Genomic DNA, 21,088 nt, shown 5'->3' on the forward strand with positions numbered 1-21,088 from the left:
ATATAGGACTTTTGACATTGTTGTATTCTGTGCCTTTTTTTCATAGGGTCACAAATACCCATTTCCTTTTAGGAAAAAGATCACTGAAGTTTTTGCAAATTGAAATAATTTTGTTACAAATAACAGCCTATATATTTGCAGGTTATAATTTAATTATATTTAATATGAAAGAAATCAATCCTTTAAGAAATAACAAACCAAGAAGTTTTGATTCATAAAATGATGGTTCTCAAATATTAATCCTCTGCTGTGACAGGGCAAAAGATCTTGTAGAAAATCAATCTGTCCTTTTTGTTCTTTCTTTCTGAATGAAAACTTCCTTCAGATCAATAATATGAGCCTCTGAACTCTTCCATGAATTTTGGGTCTTCAAAAGTAGAGCAAGCAAAAGGGAAAGACAGGTTAACTTTCTTTGTCAAGTAAGATGAGTAAAAGGATTGTACCTATTGCTTTAAACTCAATTGACGTATTTCTATCAATAAAGTTGGAAGGAGTTAAGAACTTCCCCCATCTTCTGTTGCTTCTTTCCTTCCCTCCTTCTTTCTTTCGTTCCTCTTCTTCCCTCTTTTCCTCCCTCCTTCCCTTAATTCTCTCCCTCCATTCTTTTCTTCTCTTCCTTCATTCCTTTCTCCTTTTCCTTCTGACAGAGATAGCAGTACATCCTTACTTATTTTGGAAAACCTGGAGACCATTTAAGGATATTTTATGGGACACGTGATAAAAATTGTTCTTGAATATTATTACTCAGGACTAAGGGTCACAGTGTTAGGAAATTGAAATTTTATTTACTTAATTTTAAAAAGATCTTATATTTTTCAAGTTTTCTCCCATTTTCTCTAAAATTGGAATGCCATTAAAAATTATTCTCTTTATTAATTTTGCAAAAGGCAACAAAGAGTCCTAGAAAGAATCAAAATAAACTTTCGGAAGGAAAACCTCTATCAGAGAACAAGGACACAGTTTCTGAAAATAAAGGAAAAAAATCCCTATCTTTGGACATCACTGAAAATGAACATGATTATTGTGAGGTCAGTAGATACCGTGGCAGACTGAGGAAAAAATCTGACCAACACTCAAATGAAAAACTTCAGCCTAAAGCTGAAGAATTAAATGCTACTGATTTGCAAAGACACTGTCCACCATCCAGTGATCGCCCAAATACCCGTGCTGCTGCCTCTAAAAGTAAATCAGATTCAGAAGAAGAGAACATGAAGGATGAAGTATCTGAATCTGAAGAATTTTTTGGTTGTGAAATATCACATGCCAATTCTATGAGTCCTTTTAATACTTCTGACTATCGTTTTGAATGTATTTGTGGTGAACTTGGCTTAATGGATTGTAAAGCCCGTGTTCAGTGTCTGAAATGCCACCTGTGGCAACATGCAGAATGTGTGAACTACAAAGAGGAAAACTTGAAAATTAAGCCTTTTTACTGCCCCCACTGCCTAGTTGCAATGAAACCAGTTTCCACAGGAGCAACTTTGATCATCTCTCCAAGTTCTATCTGTCACCAGTGGGTAGATGAAATCAACCGGCATGTAAGGTCATCTTCTCTACAGGTCTTGGTAAGATTTGTCTTTTGGAAAGATAGAAAATACGAATTTTTTTCCTCCAGGTTTCCTTGAAGTAGTTTTAGGACCTCCCATATCTTTTGACTACCAAAAAGATTTTGTAAATTATATAATTGTAGAGGAATCTTAAAGCAGAAATTTTTAAGGCAAGTGTAAGTAAGTTCAGAAATGTATCTGCCTTGTATTTGTCACAGCAGTCTTTTTTATACCTGATTTACTATTTATACTCTGTTCTTGGCTTAGAAAGTTAATTAAAATTGAATATTAAAAAAAAAAAAAAAGTGAGTCTTAAATGAATAACCAGAGTGCATGAACTTTATAAAATCTTTACAAAACTTCACTTCTTAGAGTACTTTTTTTTTTACTTCCTGTTTCTCAACTATGTTCTAGATAAATGAGATTCCATAATAGCTCATTTCCACAGTTTCTGGGTTTCATATTCTATGAACAATGGAAATGCAAAAAATAAAAATGTTGAGTGCAAAGATGCAAAAAACCCAGAAGAGATAGATGAATAAATATATATACATTCAAGAATTCAGAAGGGCTCTGGCATTCCATCTTCAGGAAATTTTAGCATTAATGTGATAAATAAATAAATAAAAATCCTATGTGCAAAGTTGGATAATTCTTATCTAGCCAAAAAGAGAAACATAGCATGATTAAGCATAGTATATTGTGTTTCTTTTGAATATTGATAAAGGGAAAAAAGTTGAATATTTTGGAAAGTAAACGAGTATACATGTGCTATGACAGCTATCAACAAGCAAGTATTTTAAAAGATGTTTTAAATAAACAAGGAAATCTAAAATCAAACCTCTTTTTTAAAGTCTACTTCAGAATATAGAATCTATTTATAGTAAGTGTGGGATCAAAAAACACCCAAAGCCAGAATTTAAGGAATGTATTTCCAATTAGTTAATGATTGAGAATTACTGAATTGAGAAGTAACTAAAAATATAACTTTTTAGTTTTCCATGTAAAAACCACTGTGAAACTGAAAAATTAGTATAGTAGTCTTTATTTCTAAGTGCTGTTACTAATTAATATTTCAATATGCTGGTGGACTTGGAAGCAGAAAGAACCCGAGTTCCATTCCTATCTCTTAACTTTTGCTAATTATATAATAAATTGTTACCAGTTGGCTTAATACTGAAACTTAGATTCTTTACCTATACAATGGGAATAATATCTATATCTAAGTATTTACTTCACAGAATTGTTGTGAGGATTAAATAAGGTATACATATTTATATTTGCATATATATATATATATATATATATATATATAATTAAGTGTCATATAAATATCAGATGTTATTATTTTATAATATATAATTCATAATTCAAATATATAAGATATTTTATCTTAATAAAGTAATTGTCCATGGATTCTAAACAGAACAGTTCTTGTGTAGAAGAGATTGTACTTTCTAGTATTAATAATATGACTACTAATCTCTTAGGTGATTCTGTTTGATCTCCAAACCTTATCTTACCAGCCTTAGAGCTATCTTTGGATCCCTATAATACTTCTATGAGATATAGTGGCATAACTGAACTGAGAGTTCAGTAGTCTATTTTACTCTCAATGCTCATGTCCCTTCCTGCATTTTGATACAGTATAATCTTAAAGTGGGTGTGATGACCCAAGAGAAAGTGTGACGTTTACTGAGCTATATTTATTTGTTGAAAGTTTAAAGATATTACATTTTTTATGATTATTATGATGTTTATTATTATCTAGGTATATCAAGGGGTGAAGAAACATGGCTTCCTACAGCCTCATATGTTGGCAGAGCAGGATGTAGTTATCACCACCTATGATGTTCTTCGGTCAGAATTGAATTATGTAGATATCCCCCACAGCAACAGTGAGGATGGGCGTCGCTTCCGGAATCAGAAGCGCTATATGGCCATACCAAGTCCCTTGGTGGCCGTGGAATGGTGGAGAATTTGTCTGGATGAAGCTCAGATGGTTGAGTGTACCACAGCAAAGGTGAGAAATAGTTGTGGAAAAACTTTAGATATACCCAGGGGTAAGGGAGGGGGATTCCTTATTATCTCTCACTAGCTTTTAATTTCCTAATGAAAATCCTTCTCAAAATATGCATGCATGCACACCAGATTGTTGTCTCAGTCAGAAGTTTGCAGATAACACATTTTATATTTGTTGGTATTTTAGGCTATATGAATGTACATGACTAAAAGGCATTTATTTATCAGTTTTTACTTTTACTTGCAAGTTTTTTAAAGATTTGAATCATTTTGTATATAATGTCTAATAAATTAGAGTAATATAGAGTTGAGATTAGGAGTATTCACAATCATGTCTGCTCATTGTGGAAATTCATTTGGTAGAATAGAATGCCAAGGACTCAAGATAACTGTTATTTAGCAATTCCAGAGAGACCAAATTGAGGCTGAATTGTCACTTTAAAGGACAATAGGCTGAATTAACCCACTTAAAATGAAAATAAAGAGAAAGAGAAATGTAGATATAAATATTTATATGATTACCTCAGGTTGCTTATATACCCAGAATTTTATGACTATAGTATAACCTGAACTGTGAAGCTATTAGGTGATTATACATTTTTAAAAAATCTATTAATTTATATATAGCTTGGTAATAACAATGTACATATAATTTGGAATACAGAAATTCATGGGTTTTTCCAAGAGTACATTTACTTCTGATTTTTGCTTTTTTTCAAACAATTTGTTTATAATTCCTGTTCCCTTTCATTAGGCTGCTGAAATGGCTCTGCGCTTGAGTGGAATCAATCGCTGGTGTGTCAGTGGCACTCCAGTACAGAGAGGATTAGAAGGTAAAGTATAATTTGCTTATGTATTGTGTTTCTTCTTTTTATATTATTGTGCATATTAGTTTGAAAAGATTAACTTATTTGTTGAAGATTTGAATTATATATTATAAAAATATTTTCTCATTTTTCACTGAAAGTAATAAAACCAAATCCTATTCAAATGGGTGGCTCTTTTTCAATGGATTACTCAGAAATGAATATAAAGGGTTTGGGGGGCATTTTTTTAAATAAGTTCAACGACAAGTTTTCCTTTTGAACATACAATTTTGATTATGTGACAACAGATTTATATTCCAGCATAGTTTGGAAGCCTGGGAACCAGGAACAGAGGGAGGTTTATGGTGTTGAAACTCACAAGCAATTATATCATCAAATTTCAAAAATATTTATTAAGGTCACAGAGCTAGTAAGTGTCTGAAGCCAATTTTGAACTCCAGTCTTCTGACTTCAAGTCCAGCACACACTCTTCTGTATCACCTTGTTGCAGAGGATGAATGCAAAGGCATATCACAATCTCAGAATAGTGTCTGGAGTGCTCAGGTTCAGCAGAAGCCAAGGCTGATGCTAAGAATAAACAAGAAAATGTTTTTGGATTTTGTTGTTTTTACATTGAGGAAAAGAAGAGACTTCAGGTAGGGACAAGATGACTGGTATGGGTAGATGGGACAGTTATCACAACAAATGAGTATGTGCAGATGTTCTGCCTTAGCTCCAGGACCTGGGTTCAGGTGCCACTTCAGCAGGTACTGAGTCTAAGCAAGGGCCTTGGCATCTCATTGTCTAGAACAGAGTCACCTGAGAATTCCCTACATAAATAAAACCAAGCCAGATGTTGCCCACCAAAACAAAAAAAAATTAAAAATCAAGAGCTGTGATTTTAGATGGAGTGAAGTTACCCTTGGCCAGAGGGCACGGTGATGAGTTAAATTTATTTGCAGCATGGTGAATTTAAAGAAGAGAAGTGCCAAGCAAGGTTGCAAATGTGAGTTGTAGCTATATATAAATGCCAGACCAAGGCAACACTGTGCTATAGGGACATAAGTTTTTGAGCTGTGAATGGAAACAAGAATAATTTGTGTATCAACAGGATTAGTTGGGCAGTAGTATGTAAGATCAGCAGGAAGAAAAAGAGATTAGAAATAGAGAAGCTATTACAGTAGTTCAGGTAAAAAGGCAAGGATCCAAGAATGGTGGTGTAGAGCAGATGGATAAAGACTCATTACTGTTATGAAGATGAAATTCATGGATTTGTTTACTAATTGGATGTGTGAAATGAGAAAGAAAAGAGCTATAGGATAATTCTAAGCTTGGAAACAGAAGATTGGGATAATGTTGGTTCCAATAACAAATAGGAGAAATTTAAAAAAGAATATATTTTGGTGAAATGGTGATGAATTCAGTTTAAACTAGATTAACTTGACATATCTATGGAACATATAGTGGGAAATTAAAGACAGTAATTTAGGAAGTTACCAGAAGAAGTAAGGTGTGATAGAAAGATCAATTGAGTTGATCAATTCAGACTGTCCATTTTCTCATTGGCCAGATATGGTTCATAATTGTTAATCTTTTTTGTTGTGAGAGAAGAATTATACATTGTAGGATCAAAGATTAAAAGTTAGAAGAGATATTAAATATGAAAAAACCCTTTGAAAAAAAGTTTAAAATGTTTAAATATAGCTAGTAAAGTTATAAATAGCATTTGTAGTAGATAATGTTTTTTGTAGATTTTTTTTTTTTTTGGTAGATTATATTTCTGGGCAGAAAACATGTTTGTGTATTACAGAGAACACTGTGTATATATTCAGGATATTTGCCATTGTATCCTGGCTTAAATATCAAATATACATCATTTGAGGCAATTTGTTTAACTACTTTGGGCCTTTAGTTCCTCATTTCAGTCAGACAGTAAACCTATTTAAGCATTTTCTGAGTGCCAAACACCAGATTAAGTGCTGAAGGTTTAAAAGGAGGCTGAGGGGGGAGGGGAAGGTGAAAATATGACTACAACACTCAAGGGACTCATATTCTAATGAGGAAGACAAGATGCAAATAATATGTCTAAAAAAAAGGTAATATATAATATACATTGTAAATAGAAAGTAATCTTAGAAGAAAGGAACTATCAAGGGACTATTAAAGGCTTATTGTCAAAGGTGGGGTGAAAACAGATTCTTTAAAGAAGCCAGAAAAGCCAAGATGTAGATATGAGAGGAGGGAGTATTCTAGGTATGCAGTCATCACAAATGCATGGAGTTAGAAGATGGAATGTCATGTGGGAATAACAAGAAGTAGACCATAGCTGAATTGTAGACTTTGAGGAGAGATGACATAGCTTATTAAGTAAGGTTGATTTGGGTTTGGGTTTGGGTTTTTTCTTGAGGGGATAGGCTGACATAATCAGACCTACAGTTTAAGAAAATCATTTTGACAGGTGAGTAGAAAATAAATTGGAATAAAGATTTTGAGCCTGGGTAATTAAGACAGAAAAGTTGGGAAGATAAGGATAATTTAAGAAGATAGATAATGAGTTTTGTTTTGAATATGTCGAATTTGAAATGTCTGCCAAATATCCAATTCAATATACCCAACCGTAAATTGGCAATGGAATACTGGAGCTCAGATGTAGAAATAATTTGTATAGAGGTTGAATCAATAGGAGTTGATAAGATCTTGAAGTGAGAGTATAGAGGAAAAAGAGGAGAGAATCCAGGACAGAATTTTGGAGGAATCTCTTATAGTCTCATGATAGACATGACCTGGAATGAAGATCTAGCCAAAGGAGACTGGAAAGGAGCAAATAAGATAGGAAGAAGAACAACCAGTAAAAAGCAATGTCATAAAAACCTAGAGAGGTAAGAGTATCCAGGAGAAGAAACTGATCAACAGCACCAAGAAGTCTTAGAGAAGGATGAGGATTGAGAAAATACCCTTGTGTTTGTCCAAATAAATACCACTGATAACTTTTGCAAAAGAAGCCACCAACCTATAGTAAAGCCAGATGCCAGATTGCAGAGGTTTTAAAAGTGAGTAAGAAGAGAGGAAGTGGATGCCTAGTGTAGATGCCTTTATAAAAAGAATTTAGTCAGGAAGCAAGGGGAGAGGAGAGATGTAAGATAATATAGGTTGAAAATTAGTAGGGATGATAGAATCAAAAAATGAGTTTAGATTAGATGCCCTTTCAGTTTTCATCTCCAAGAAAATAGTGAATAGCCACTACTTATGTAATCTTATTAAAATAAAATTGTGAATATCAGGTATTCTTATATAACTTGAAAATGTTGAATGCATTCATAAAATAGAATTTGAAAATCAATACCTTAGGATCAGTTTTAGACAGAGCTTTCAAAAATACATAATTTATATGGACAAATTGAAGGTATTTCTTTAAAGGCTAATACTAGGATATTTAAAAATCCTAATTTAAGAAACTGTTCACTAAAAATGATGTTTGAATTAGTTTGTCAAGATAAAATTTTATATTTTAGAAATGATCTTTTGCTTCTTGAATTCTCTTTCATACTTTGTTTCTATAATATTGAGGTCAAAAATTTCACTGAGTGTTTGAGTCATAATAATGCTTAAACATGAAATTTATTATGGAAGTTTAATTTTTCATCCTGGAGGTTCATGTCCTTATTATCCTCCAAAATGAATTATTGTAACTGAGTGTAGAGCTTTTGCTGATAAGACCAAACACTTAACTATTTTGAAAATCTTTTACAAAGATATTTTTATGTTAGAAAAGATGGTTGATTATTTTTTATAGTAATGGTATCAAACTAAAATTGAAATGAAGCTGCTTACTGACTTAGAAAACCACAAATTAACATTATCTAAATTGTTTTGACTTTTTAAACATTTCCATTTTATTGTTATTAAACAATCACATTTTAATCTGGTAGGACTACATTTAGGGTTTTGCAGCTTGAGACCAGCTCATGAGATAGAAACTGAAATGATATGTAGATAGAAAAACTCATGAAAGTCTTTTTATAATCATTGTATTTTTAACTATTTCCTCCTTACATTTTTCCATTCATCATCTAGTAATAAGGTAGAAATGCTTATAATAGTATATAAATTTATTACATAATATAATTATTATAATTTTATTATATAATAATTTTATAGTATATTGTATGTTATAAAATACAATCTCAGCAAACAAAATGCCTGAGATTTTGCCAACCTCTACTTATAAAACAAATCTTTTGAATTAACCAATCTAAAGCAATAGATCTTTGTTGAATGCTTGCTATGTTTAAGGACTATTTTGGGGCAGGAGGTGGTCAGGACAGCAAGATAAGAAAATCAGATTCTTCCCTCCAGAAGATTACAATGTAATTAAAGAAACAAAATGTAAATCTGTGCAAAATTAATACTGTGTTGTTTAAAAAAAAAAAACTAATTTTAATCACTTATCTGTTATCACGACAGCGTCAAAATTTTTAGACATTTGAAAATTAAGAGTTCAAAATCATAGTACATGTTATGTGATTGCTAAATGATTCTCCTTGAAGAACACTTGGAAACTACAAGTAAAGCAGAAATGTCCCTCTCAAGATACTGTTGGGTGGGTGTTTTTCCCCTTCCCTCTCAGGCTGTATTTCTATAGAAGTCCATGAATTCCTGTTGCTGTTTATTTGGCTTTATCTTTTTCTGAGTTTTTTAGATTATTGATTTTAGGGAAGAAAAATTTGTTTCAGGACTCATCTTAACTATTACTCAATTTCTTTGGTATGAGTAAGGAAAACAAAACCAGTACCAACAATTCTTTTAAAAGTTTTTGGCTTGAATCTTTAAATCAGAGACCTAATATTTCAACCATACTTATCCCTCCATTTACTTGGTCTTTTCTGATCCAGGGTGCATTGTATTGTGGTATATACTTTTTGCTTATGTTAGTTTCAGATCACTCATTTTATTCAACAAGTAGAGCTTCACATATAGTAAGCGTACCTCTAACTTAATATCTTAGGAGAATTTTAGCCTTTTGGATTAAATAGGTGTTGAATTTCTCTTTTTGCTGTCATCTTAGAATCTTTAGGATGATAAATGAAAATATTCCAGTATATTATATATAATCCCATAACATATTAAACTTGTACTTTTGCAATGTAAGCTCCCTAAGAGCCTTTCTAATACACATTTAATTCCTTGAAAAGTGTTATGTCCTGTATAATTAATGATGATAATTTCTTTAAAAAAAAAAAAAAAAAACCCTCCCTTGAAAGTAGTACTTCTAAAGAATAACAAAGAAACACAAAAAGATGGCCTTGTTATTTCCTTTCTTTTTAGATCTCTATGGGTTAGTGCTATTCCTTGGTATCGATCCATATTGGGTCAAACATTGGTGGGATCAACTCCTGTATCGTCCTTACTGCAGGAAAAATCCTCAACCCCTCTATGACCTTATTGCCAAGATAATGTGGAGATCTGCAAAGAAGGACGTAATTGACCAAGTAAGTAAAATTTTTAAATTTTCTTTCAAGAATGTACACACACACACGCACACAATTCTTGTAGAGAAAGAACATTCCATGGAATATCCTGCTGCTTTTCATTCTCAGATCCAGATTCCCCCTCAGACAGAAGATATTCACTGGCTTCACTTTTCTCCAGTGGAAAGACATTTCTATCATCGTCAGCATGAGGTGTGTTGTCAGGATGCCTTGGCAAAGCTTAGAAAGATATCTGATTGGGCTCTGAAACTCAGCAGCCTGGACAGGAGGACCGTCACGTCTATTCTCTACCCGCTATTGAGACTCAGACAGGCTTGCTGCCATCCACAAGCTGTTCGAGGAGAATTCTTGCCACTACAAAAAAGGTTTTACTTATAATTCCTTTACCTTGTTATTGATGATACTTAAATAACATTGACTCCTGATCACTCTAAGGGAAAAAATATAAAACAGATACTTCCTTATCTATACTTAAACTCAAACACTCATACTACTTAGGAAAAGAAATGATTGGAGAATTCTACTGCACATCTGTTTATTGAAATATTTTTTTATTTTATCTAAACTACAAATTAGTTGTTTTTTTTTTTTTTTGTAATCTTTACTATTTTGCTACATGAGCAAGTAACTTAATTATCTGTGCATTCATTTCCATATCTGTAAAATAGACTTTTGAAAAAATGAGAATTTATTTATACAAGCAATTTAAAAGTGTAAAGTTTTATATATAGAATAAGTATTAAGTGTTGTTGCTATTATATATTTGAATTCCTCAAAGCAACTGCTGTTTATAATCAGTCATATCAAAGTTATACAGTTAACTTCAATAATAAACCACCCTCTTGATTATTGCAATTAGTAGTTTTAGGAAAATACTGACCCAAAATAATTTCATTCTTTGCATTTATATTAGTTTATTGAAATGTACTGAGTTGGTAACTTTTGTTTTTAATGCCTTTAAGTTTTCAAAACTTAAAAGCAAGAACAAAATTCACTATAAGGCAGATAGACCTCTCTTCATACCAATACTTCACTATTCAAAATGACTAATAATTTGCACAGGAGACTTATAGGGTGTCCCAAATGGCTAAATGCAGCTTTAAACTGTTAATATTTTTTAAGAGTTTAAAAATTTTTAACTTTCAAGATATCTAGTATTTTGATTGAGAATCTGAATTTTTGGCTTCTATAAACCAGAGGTGTCAAATATGTAGCCTGCTGGTAGTATACAGCCTACCACATTCCCTAGTATATCCCAAATCAAAATAAATATAATTAGAAAACATTTAGCAAAATAAATAAAAATACAATGAAACATTGATAATATTAATATGTGATTTTCTCAACTGACATTCAAAGTCTGCAGTGACCCCTTGAATTTGACACCTTTTTAATAAACTATTTTTTTCCTATGTTTAAGCCTACTATCACATTAATGTAGCATTTGATTTAGAAGACTGATCTATACACACACACACACACACACACACACACACACACACACACACACACACACACACACATATATACACACATACACAGATTTGTGTATGTAAATAACACTATAGATCAGGGGTTCTCAAACTACCCGCTGAGGACATTTATGCAGCTTGCCGGGTTATGGCAAATGGGCTGAGGGGCGGAGACAGAGTGTGAGCTTTTGTTTTTACTATAGTCCAGCCCTCCAACAGTCTAAGGGACAGTGAACTGGCCCCCTGTTTAAAAAGTTTGAGGACCATTGCTATGGATAAAGAAACAAAGACAACAAGAAAGATAGCATTTCCTGGGTTACCACAAAAATCAGTGGCATTATTGAAATTCAGTGCCAGCCCCTACTTTTTGCTTATGTAGTGCTGAGTACCTATGTATTTTGACAAGTGTAGCATTATAACTAGCTACATTTGTTATATAAAAGCTTTTGGATTTTTTTGAGTACCCCTTATTTTTGTCAGAAATTCTTTTCTATTTGTCTCTTAAGACATTTTCCCCACTGCAACTTCATAATGGTGAGGCATTATTTTGTTGTCCTTCAAAAATAATTTTCCCTCTCCTGCATCTTCTGTTTCAAAAGAAGCCAAGGATTTAGAGCTGAGTCAGACATTATAAATCATCTACTCAATCTCAGCTATTTTTCAGATGAAGATGCTGAGACAAAAGTAAAGTCATTTTTACCAGTGTTCCCCAAGTACTAGAAAAGACAGCCAGAATTCTAACACTGGTTTTGGAATCCGAATCCAGAACTTGTCTATTCTGCCACATTACCTTTTATTCAGACAACTCAGTTCTATCCTGAGTCTAAATAGTTGTTCTTTTTCTGCTTTTATGATGATTACATTATGAATTTAATTTTCTGCCAAGTGTAGGGAATCCTTTATGATCTTTAAATTTCCATACTATAGATTCTTGTTTAATGATACTTTTGAGCCCTATAAAGTTGCCAAATATCATACAAATATTGTTACTTTCTTTTTAGAGCATTTACTTGATTGGCCTCCTGTGGTAGTGCTACTGGTTAAAATAACTTGCCTTTTCCCCTTTGATTTTAAGAAGAAAGATGCATAATAAAACAAACCAGAAATACCAGATTCTTTTAACTCTGGCTAAATATTACTTCTAAGGAAGTAACTGAATAATCTTGTTTAAATATACATATTTGCTTTTGAATGTACCAAGTGATAACTTAAATTTTGTGGATTTTTGAAAAAGGAAACATTTCTGATTTATTGTAGCTTAGATATAATAGTAGATTGGCAATAAATTGTCTTTTTTTCCTGGACTCGGGAAGAAAAAAAACTGTTTTGATAGATGCTGCATTCTGGGTGTGATTGTGATTTATTACTTTTTGTGATGATCCTGTCTTACTACTTCAGTAGACCATTCCCAGAATAGGGCACAGTATTTGACTTATGATTTCTGTGTACATATGTACAAATACCAACAAAAATTTTTGTTCCCTAGTGCCTTCTTTAATGAACCAGAGAATCAAGATTGAGTCAACAAAACTTATATTACATTATTTTCTTTGATTAAAAAAGTCAAATCTTCTATTGTTACCCAACAAAACTAATAAATTTTTATTGTAGCTCTTCTTTTTGAAAGTTATGTGAAAGATAGCCTGTGAGCTGCAGCCATTGAATTGAAAAGTTTCCTTTCCTCATTTCCCTTCCAGTATTCATATAGTTTAATTGCTTGCCATACTACTACAACTGAAAATGTACCTGAGTGTTTTCTAAGTTTGACTATTCTCCCATTTCTTTCAGTACCATGACCATGGAAGAGTTGCTGACTTCACTGCAAAAGAAATGTCGAACTGAATGTGAAGAAGCACATCGGCAATTGGTTTGTGCTCTTAATGGCTTAGCTGGCATCCATATCATTAAAGGTAGAAACAGATTGCTTTGTTTATCTCTAATTGCCTTTAAAAAATTCTGAAGGAGATAAAGTGAAGCTTTGTACTTTAATAAGTTAGAAATTATTACAGATGTCTCCTTCTGTAGCCTATTTAAAAATCACTAATAACCTTTTATTACAGTTGGCACCATCAGATCTTGTGCTGTTTAACTTAGAAAATATTTTTGAATCTCAAAATAACTAAGGAACTGACCTTTTAATATTGATGCAATATTTACCACTTATATCTGGTCATTGGTTAAAAAAAAAAATTACCAGAAGACAACAAACAAAAATGCTTCCTAATTAAACAGTTCTATTATAGTAACTTTATCATAAGCTCCATGTTTCCTTTAACCATTTATCTTCTTTAACTATTTTCTCTGGCTTATTCAAGAGATTTAGGTTAGATTTTGAAGTTAATATTAAGTTTTTCTTTTTTTATTCTCCATCTCTCCAAAACAGTCTTCTCCTTGATTGACATTTTTTTTTAATCAAAATGTTAAGTTAAAGGAAAATTTAGTTAGAAGAAAATCATGTGAAATAGTATTTGACTAGATAACACTTTTAGATAAAGTGATATGTAAATAAAATATACACATCAAACATATGCCATTCATATCTTCCAAACAAAGTTTTTGATTTATCCTCAGGTACTAGGCATAAGAACAATAAGCATTATGCAGAAAATTTTACTATTCCCTGTTTTCTATAGGCAGATTAAAAAAAAAATCTTTTAACTCCAAAATAGTCTAGTAATCTATATGCATCAGGCTACATAATCAGGTAGCAGATAATTTAGAAGATTTGATCTGAGCACCCTGAAGTGCAAGAGAAGGAACTCTTGAGGCATAAATTCATTGGCCTTGTTAAAAAAAACTGTTTAGAATCTCCTACTACCATCATTGACCATAATACTTCTCCACTGTATTGCAAACAGGTACATTCAGAAGCCTTGATTAAGAATCTTTGAATTGGGAGAGCTTCAGAGGCCATCAAGACCCTCCTACTCCTGAAGAAGACCTCCCTCATATCTTCCCAATAGTTATCTTTTGCTTATAGAACTCTAGGGAGATCTATACCTAACAAGACAATCAATTCATTCCACCTTCAGATAGTTATCGTTGTGAATCAGCATTTATGGACAATTATTGTCATTCTTTTAATGGAATTAAAAAGAGGATGCTTTCCTTCCCTATCTTAAAATCTCATAGATAAAGTTGACTTAGGTATCTCAGAACACAAGTAGATTTATAGAAATTAGAACAAGTGACCACCAATTGCTTTGTTAAATTCATAGAAACTTAAATAAAGTTGGAGACACCTTAGACATCAACAAGAATTGCAGTCCATGCCCATCTTTACAAGCAGTTTGATCAAGATTTTATTCTTTAGAACTATTCTTTAGAAATGTTGTTTGGTGATTTTTAGTCGTATACAATTCTTTGTGACCCCATTTTGAATTTTCTTGGCAAAGACTTAAGAGTGGTTTGCTTTTTTCCTTCTTTAGCTTTTTTCCTTCATTTTACAGTTGAAGAAATTTAGCAAAATAGGATTAAGTGATTTTCCCCAAGGTCGTCATATGTCTCATAAGTATCTGAGGCTAGATTTGAACCTGTCTTCCTAACTCTAGATCCCACACTCTTATCCTACCTTAAGTTTATGATATGAAATGAAAGCCAATACCAAGTGACTATTTAGTGGAGATAACATCACAGTTATATGAGGAAGTAATTAGGACTTTTCTAGCAAATGTAAAAAATAATTTCTTTTAAAATTAGAATTTTAACTAAATGAGCACAAGCATCCATTACATTGAATATCACTTTCATCTGGTTCACAAAATATGTAAAGTAATTTGTCTCTTGTAGAATAGCAAAAAGATAAGAAATTTACAGTTCCTGGACTTCAGAATGTGGGGTGTGTGTGTGTGTGTGTGTGTGTGTAAATCCATCATGTTACTAAGGTACTAATACAGTTAAATGTTCTCGACATTTTTTTTTCCTTCTTCCCTTTTCCTTTTTACGTATTGAGAAAGTTTAAAAAAAAAAAAAAAGCCTGTAATTGGAAGATAAAGTAGATTATTTGATTTTCTAAAGTTTTTGGCAAATGACAAGATCAGCATACTTCATAACTCTTACTTGGCTAATAATACGATTTCAGCATCTTGTTTTTCATTACTATAGTTTTATATAATAAAATTTCCTTTTTGTGAGTTGGAGTCATAGTTATGTCAAATATCAAAAGAAAACCACCTAGAATGCTTCTCAGTTAAAGACTTAAAATTCCATTTGTTTGAAAATAATGTGGTAAATGAAATAAGCTTAATGTGGATTTGATGCTACATGTTTAATAGAGTTAATATACTGGAAAACATAGGTAGATAGAATCACATGCTTTTTATAAGGAGGCTTGAAGGGTTTTTATTCTCTTCTACCTAGTATTTAATGAAACTCTAAAATGAATTTGAACCCTTACATTAGTCTCTTTATGTAAATTATAAATGTACATATATAAATATAACACAGGTATGCTCTGATGTTTTCATTAAATTGTATATTGTACTTTTGAATAGTTTGGGTTTTACACAATTTAATAGAATGGATTCTCTAGTGTCAAGTAAAATGAATTTGGAAATTTTAGTGCCATCTACTGGCCGGAAATAGGCAATGTTCTTAATTGGAATGTTTTTACTTAATTATATATTCTTGCAGAAATAAAGCATATTAGACTACATGTTATAATAAATCAAGTTTAACTCCTTTTTTATTTTACTGCAATCATTGTGCTTCCTTTAAAAAAATAACAATGTATATTAGTTTATTGGAAATAATTTAGGATAGTCTGTAGTTTTCCTTGGAAATGTTGCCTAATTAAAGAAAGACTTAAGAATGGTATAAATGCTTGTAGCATCCATGTGCCCTTTGAAGAATCTTCATCAGAAATTTGTAGGAATTTAAACAAAGATGACTGATTTTATAACTCCCATCTTGAAATAGCATAATTATTGGGAGTTTATGCCTAAATTATCAAAGATTATCCATGTTTGTTTATGTTAATTATTAGCCAAATGATCTTTATTCCCAAATTGAATAAGAATTGGATGACTAACATGTTTTGAAATTGCATCTTATTAAGAGGGAGACACTCCTGAATAAAGTAACTGCTGGAATTAGGGTTTTTTTAAAAAATAAAAACAAGATGAAGATTAAATGTTTAGAAAATATTTAAAAGAACATTTAAAATAACCCACCCAACTGTTAATATTAACAAGACTTTCAAAACTGAGTAAAGTGCTATGGTTTTGTAAAAGTCATGTGATAATAATGTTAGCAAAAACAGAAGCTATGTGAGCTGTCTTCAGTTTGTACTTTGAACTTACTTCCAAAAGCAACAAATGAGATTTCTCATTCAAATCACCAAATTAATTGCAACTTACCTAGAAATGACATATTAACATTAATTTGATATAATACAACTATTCTTATTTGAGTATTTGAAAAAGAAATCATTTTTACCTATTTATGAGTTCTCTTGACAGAAATGATAGTCTTAAATTTTAAGCTATAACTAATAATAAGATAATTTGATCTCTTAAAATAATTCTTAAATTATTTTTCTGCCACTTTTGCATGCTTTCCTAAGAGCATATTGCAAAAATCTGATAAAATGTCTGACTTACTATAATTAAATCAAGTTAAAACAGATTTATTATCACCTACTATTATTTCACATACATTACAAGTTCTTCCCCCCATTATTTAGCATCCAATAATAGTGACATTCATTAAAATTAATTCCAGGTTAACATTGTATTTTTTTTTTTTTTTAACACATGTCATTAAAAGCTAGGTAGAAAAAAAGTTTTGAACTGTTTAGCTTATCTTACCAGTATCATCATTTATTTTGTTATGTTCCCTTAAATTTTTTAAAAAGATTTTTTTTCTTACTTTTAAAATAAAACCCACTCCAAACAAAAACAAATCCTGAGAGTATTTATGTTTTAGTTTAAGATTCAATTAAATGCTCTCTGAAATCCTTTAACTCCAAGAGTCTATACAGTTTCCTTTCCTTTAAAAATAATGAATACTAATTCCAGATAAATGATGAAGAATCACCAAGATGATGATTAAATTTAGTAATATAATTGGATTTAAAATGAATTATTTTTTAAAAATAAATAATAAATATTAAATTACAACATTTACAAGAAATTCCATTTATGTATTTACCAGAAAGTTTTAAGGAAAGTTTTAGCATAAAAATATGTATTTTTGGCTTTAAATAAACTTTAATTCTTCAGATGAATATGCCCAAGCAGTGGACCTGTACAGAGAAGTATTACGTTCATCTGAGGAACACAAAGATAAACTCAAAACTGATTCATTACAAGTAAGTAAATATTTAGCAATTTTGTTTGGAACTTTTTCTTTTCTTTTCTTTTTAATAAGGATCCCTGGATGTTTGAAATGGCTTTGTGAATATCAGTAAATGTCACTGAAGAGCAACAGAACTTTTCACATGAGATTTATTTAAAAAACAACAACTCACCCAAGAATATCTTAATACTTTCATTTTGATAATAGTAATAGCTAAGGCTGTTTTATAAAGTATTTTTCATATATTCTTATTTCTTTGTCACAGTAACCCTCTGTGTTAAGTAATATAAGCTTTATTATCCCCGTTTTATAGCTGAGGAAGGAGAGAGATTGATTTATTAAAAGTTGTCCACTTAGTAAACATGGCAATTCAGATTTCATTTGAAATTGGATCTGAATCCATTTCTTTTGACTGTTAATTTTACGTTTATTCCTCTTCATTCCAGAATCTTACATAACATAGAAGAATATTGTCTACTGCCTATTTCACTAAAGTGAAGCTTTAGTAAACATATAGGCATGCTGACTCCACACAAATATGATAGAAGGGTAACTTCTACAGCCTTTTCATAAAAGAGAATACAGTATTTCAGAAGATAGACACTAAAATTCTATTTCATTTTTTGCATTTTTTTTTGTACATGTAGAGACTTCATTCTACACACAATCTGATGGAATTATTATTAGCCAAACACCCAGGAATACCTCCTACTTTGAGAGATGGAAAACTTGAGGAAGAGGTAATTATTATTTCCTCTAGAAGAGTGAAATTTTCAGACTTTATGCTTTTTTATAATTGATATTTTTTAAGTGCATGCAACATTTCAGAATGAATGTGACCATAGCTAGCCTGCTACCTTTACTGCTTATAACCTTCCCGGGACTGAATTAAATGAAGAATGTCAGCACCTGTAATTATTTTTTTCTCTTGAGCATTTTTTTCTCTTTTCTCTTACCATTTGCTTATGTAAAAGAAATAACAGATAATCTGAGTTTTAGTATCCAATTGCATAGTTGGGAAATAAGCAGTAAATAAAGGAATTATAAAGGTATAGCTGTAAAAGACTTGGTTTAGGGAGAGGATCTTTTAAAAATATTTTTAAAATGTTTAGTATACTGGGGCAAGAAACATTGTAAGGGGGTTAAGTCTTATCTTCCCTTCTTGTCATTTTCCCTTTTGTCTCCATCCCCCATACTAAATGTACCAGTTGTTATGAGTTGCAACAACTGGTATTTCACTCCTTCCTCACTTTTCCCTCCAGCTACTCCAACCGTGTAAGAACTCTCATTAGTAAAGCAGTCTCTTCATATATCATCAAGGAAAGTTGAAAAGTTCCTTTTCAACTCTGAATCTATGATCCTAGCCTAACTTGTCACCCAATAGAGGGACCTTTTTTCGAGTACCCTTGACATTTACTCAAATTCCTTTTAAATAGTTGTAGTGGCATTATTCATTGTGGGATCTTAGTGTGTTGTCATATAGCTTTAAAGTGCAACAAATAGTCATGTTGCAAATGTTGGGTTTGACAAGAGGAATACAAATAGAGAACAAGAAGAGGAGTAAAGATGTAAAGTAGAGAACAAGAAGAGGAGTAAAGATGTAAAGATATATGTTTTTCTTTTGCTAATCCCAGCTATATTTGTAGTGCCACATATATTCAAATAAGAACACATATGTATATCCTAGAAAACATGTTTTAGCTAAGTAATTAATTAGTATCTGTCATAGAAATGTTCTTAAAATATCCTACAAAATTGCTTTCAAGCTCTTGAATGAAAGTCTTTTGATTTTTATATTCAGGCTGAACAACTTAGACAGCATTATATGAGTAAGTCCAACGCAGAAGTTGCAGAAGCCCATCAAGCTTTACAGCCGGTTTTGCAGACCATACGTGAACTTCAAAGGAAGGCAAGTTGCATTATAATTTTAGTTTAATTTAATTCATTTAAGTAACTGTTTGATTAGGCAGTCTGTATTCATGATTATTTTGGGGATCCTATTAGACATCATTGTTTTTAGATTGTTTTGTAGTGTTTTGTTTGAATCCCAGATCTGCAAGTTTCCATGGATGATAATACTTGCTTTTGTTATTTTGTAGGATGTTTATGTGGCAAAGACCTTAGCAATTATATTGTGAAATTTACCTGATATTATCTGAAATGTGATGCCATCAGTTCATTGAACATATTGGGTGGTGAAATTGTATGTATTTGAGTTTTCTAAGAGTTAAATCCCCAGCATTTTGACAGATTTTTAAATTGAGACTTAGTAATTTCCAAAGAGATATTTTAGGGTTGTCAAAACAGTAATATCATATGTGATTTGGGGTGAAACAAGAATATCTTGCCCTTTTTAAAATTTCCATTTTGTAAAATAAATAAAACATGAAAGTCTCAGGTAAACAATTGCTTCTTATTCTTTAAGTTTTGAGTCACTTCTCTTTATGTCTCTAAAACAAACATTTTGCACTTTTATGAATATCTCCATAAGGTTATCTTAGATTATATGTTATTTTAAATCTAGGTAATGCCACTGGTATTAAATGGTTAGAAATATTGCCTTTCACTTGGCTCTTTTCAACAATGAGGTGATTCAGGCCAATTCCAGTAGACTTGTGATAGAGAGAGCCATTTGTATCCAAAGAGAGAATTGTGGGGACTGAATGTGGATCACAACATAGTATTTTCACCTTTGTTGTTGTTCTTGTTGTTGTTTTACTTTTTGATGTGATTTTTCTTTTGCAGTATGATAAATGTCAAAAGTACTTAGAAGAGTTGGACATGTTTAATCTATATTGAATTACTTACTGTTTGAGGGAGAGAAGGAGGATGGAGGGAAGGAGAAAAATATGGAATAAAAGGTGTTTTGCATGGGTGAATGTTGAAAACTATCTTTGCATATGTTTTGAAAGATGAAAAAAAAATTTAATTCCTTTCTTATAGCTAGAAGGACTATAGATTCGCAGAATCAAATAATTGCCCCTTAATATTTCAGAAACAATGGCATAATATTTTGTTATAGTTTCAGTATATGTATGAACAGTAAACATTAATGCATCCAGAATGCTTGAAAAATAATGTATTCTTTTTGTTTTTTTATGTATTCATTTATTTAAAATAAGTGCAAAATAAGAAAAATACAAAATAGAGAAAGGCAGTAAAAGAAAAAAAACTTACAGAATATTGTCATGTGCCCAGTAGAACATTGGAGAGTATTCAAAATATGTAACAATAAATTTCTGTTTCAAGAAAACATGTATAATAATATTAGACATTGTATTCATAACTGTCCATCTTTGCTTCCTTATAGGTTTTCTTTTGTTCTCTTCTGTGCCCTTTTTATTCATTCTTTTCCCCCCTTTCCCAACCCTCATTTTCCCCAAGTAGGCTGTAGTTAAACACTAATATATTTATGTTTACATACATATACACATATTTATATGTGTATACATATA

The 21,088-nt window shown here is 31.5% G+C and overlaps 1 protein-coding gene across 3 annotated transcripts in view; it reads left to right on the plus strand.

Moving 5' to 3' along the window:
• The window catches only part of SHPRH (SNF2 histone linker PHD RING helicase), a 104,899-nt gene that overhangs the window by 30,417 nt on the left and 53,394 nt on the right, over positions 1-21,088 (plus strand). For all 3 annotated transcript variants that reach the window (XR_012489173.1, XM_074309610.1, XM_074309611.1), the window contains 9 exons: positions 888-1,565; positions 3,319-3,570; positions 4,324-4,402; positions 9,701-9,864; positions 9,973-10,229; positions 13,125-13,246; positions 17,558-17,646; positions 18,281-18,373; positions 19,435-19,542. Coding sequence is in view for 2 of the 3 variants with exons in the window: in XM_074309610.1 (XP_074165711.1) it covers positions 888-1,565; positions 3,319-3,570; positions 4,324-4,402; positions 9,701-9,864; positions 9,973-10,229; positions 13,125-13,246; positions 17,558-17,646; positions 18,281-18,373; positions 19,435-19,542 (1,842 nt within the window). In the remaining variant the exon portion in view is untranslated. The remainder of the gene's footprint in view (positions 1-887; positions 1,566-3,318; positions 3,571-4,323; positions 4,403-9,700; positions 9,865-9,972; positions 10,230-13,124; positions 13,247-17,557; positions 17,647-18,280; positions 18,374-19,434; positions 19,543-21,088) is intronic.

This window comes from Sminthopsis crassicaudata, chromosome 4 (genome assembly GCF_048593235.1).
Source record: "Sminthopsis crassicaudata isolate SCR6 chromosome 4, ASM4859323v1, whole genome shotgun sequence".
In the NCBI taxonomy this organism is placed as follows: domain Eukaryota; kingdom Metazoa; phylum Chordata; class Mammalia; order Dasyuromorphia; family Dasyuridae; genus Sminthopsis; species Sminthopsis crassicaudata.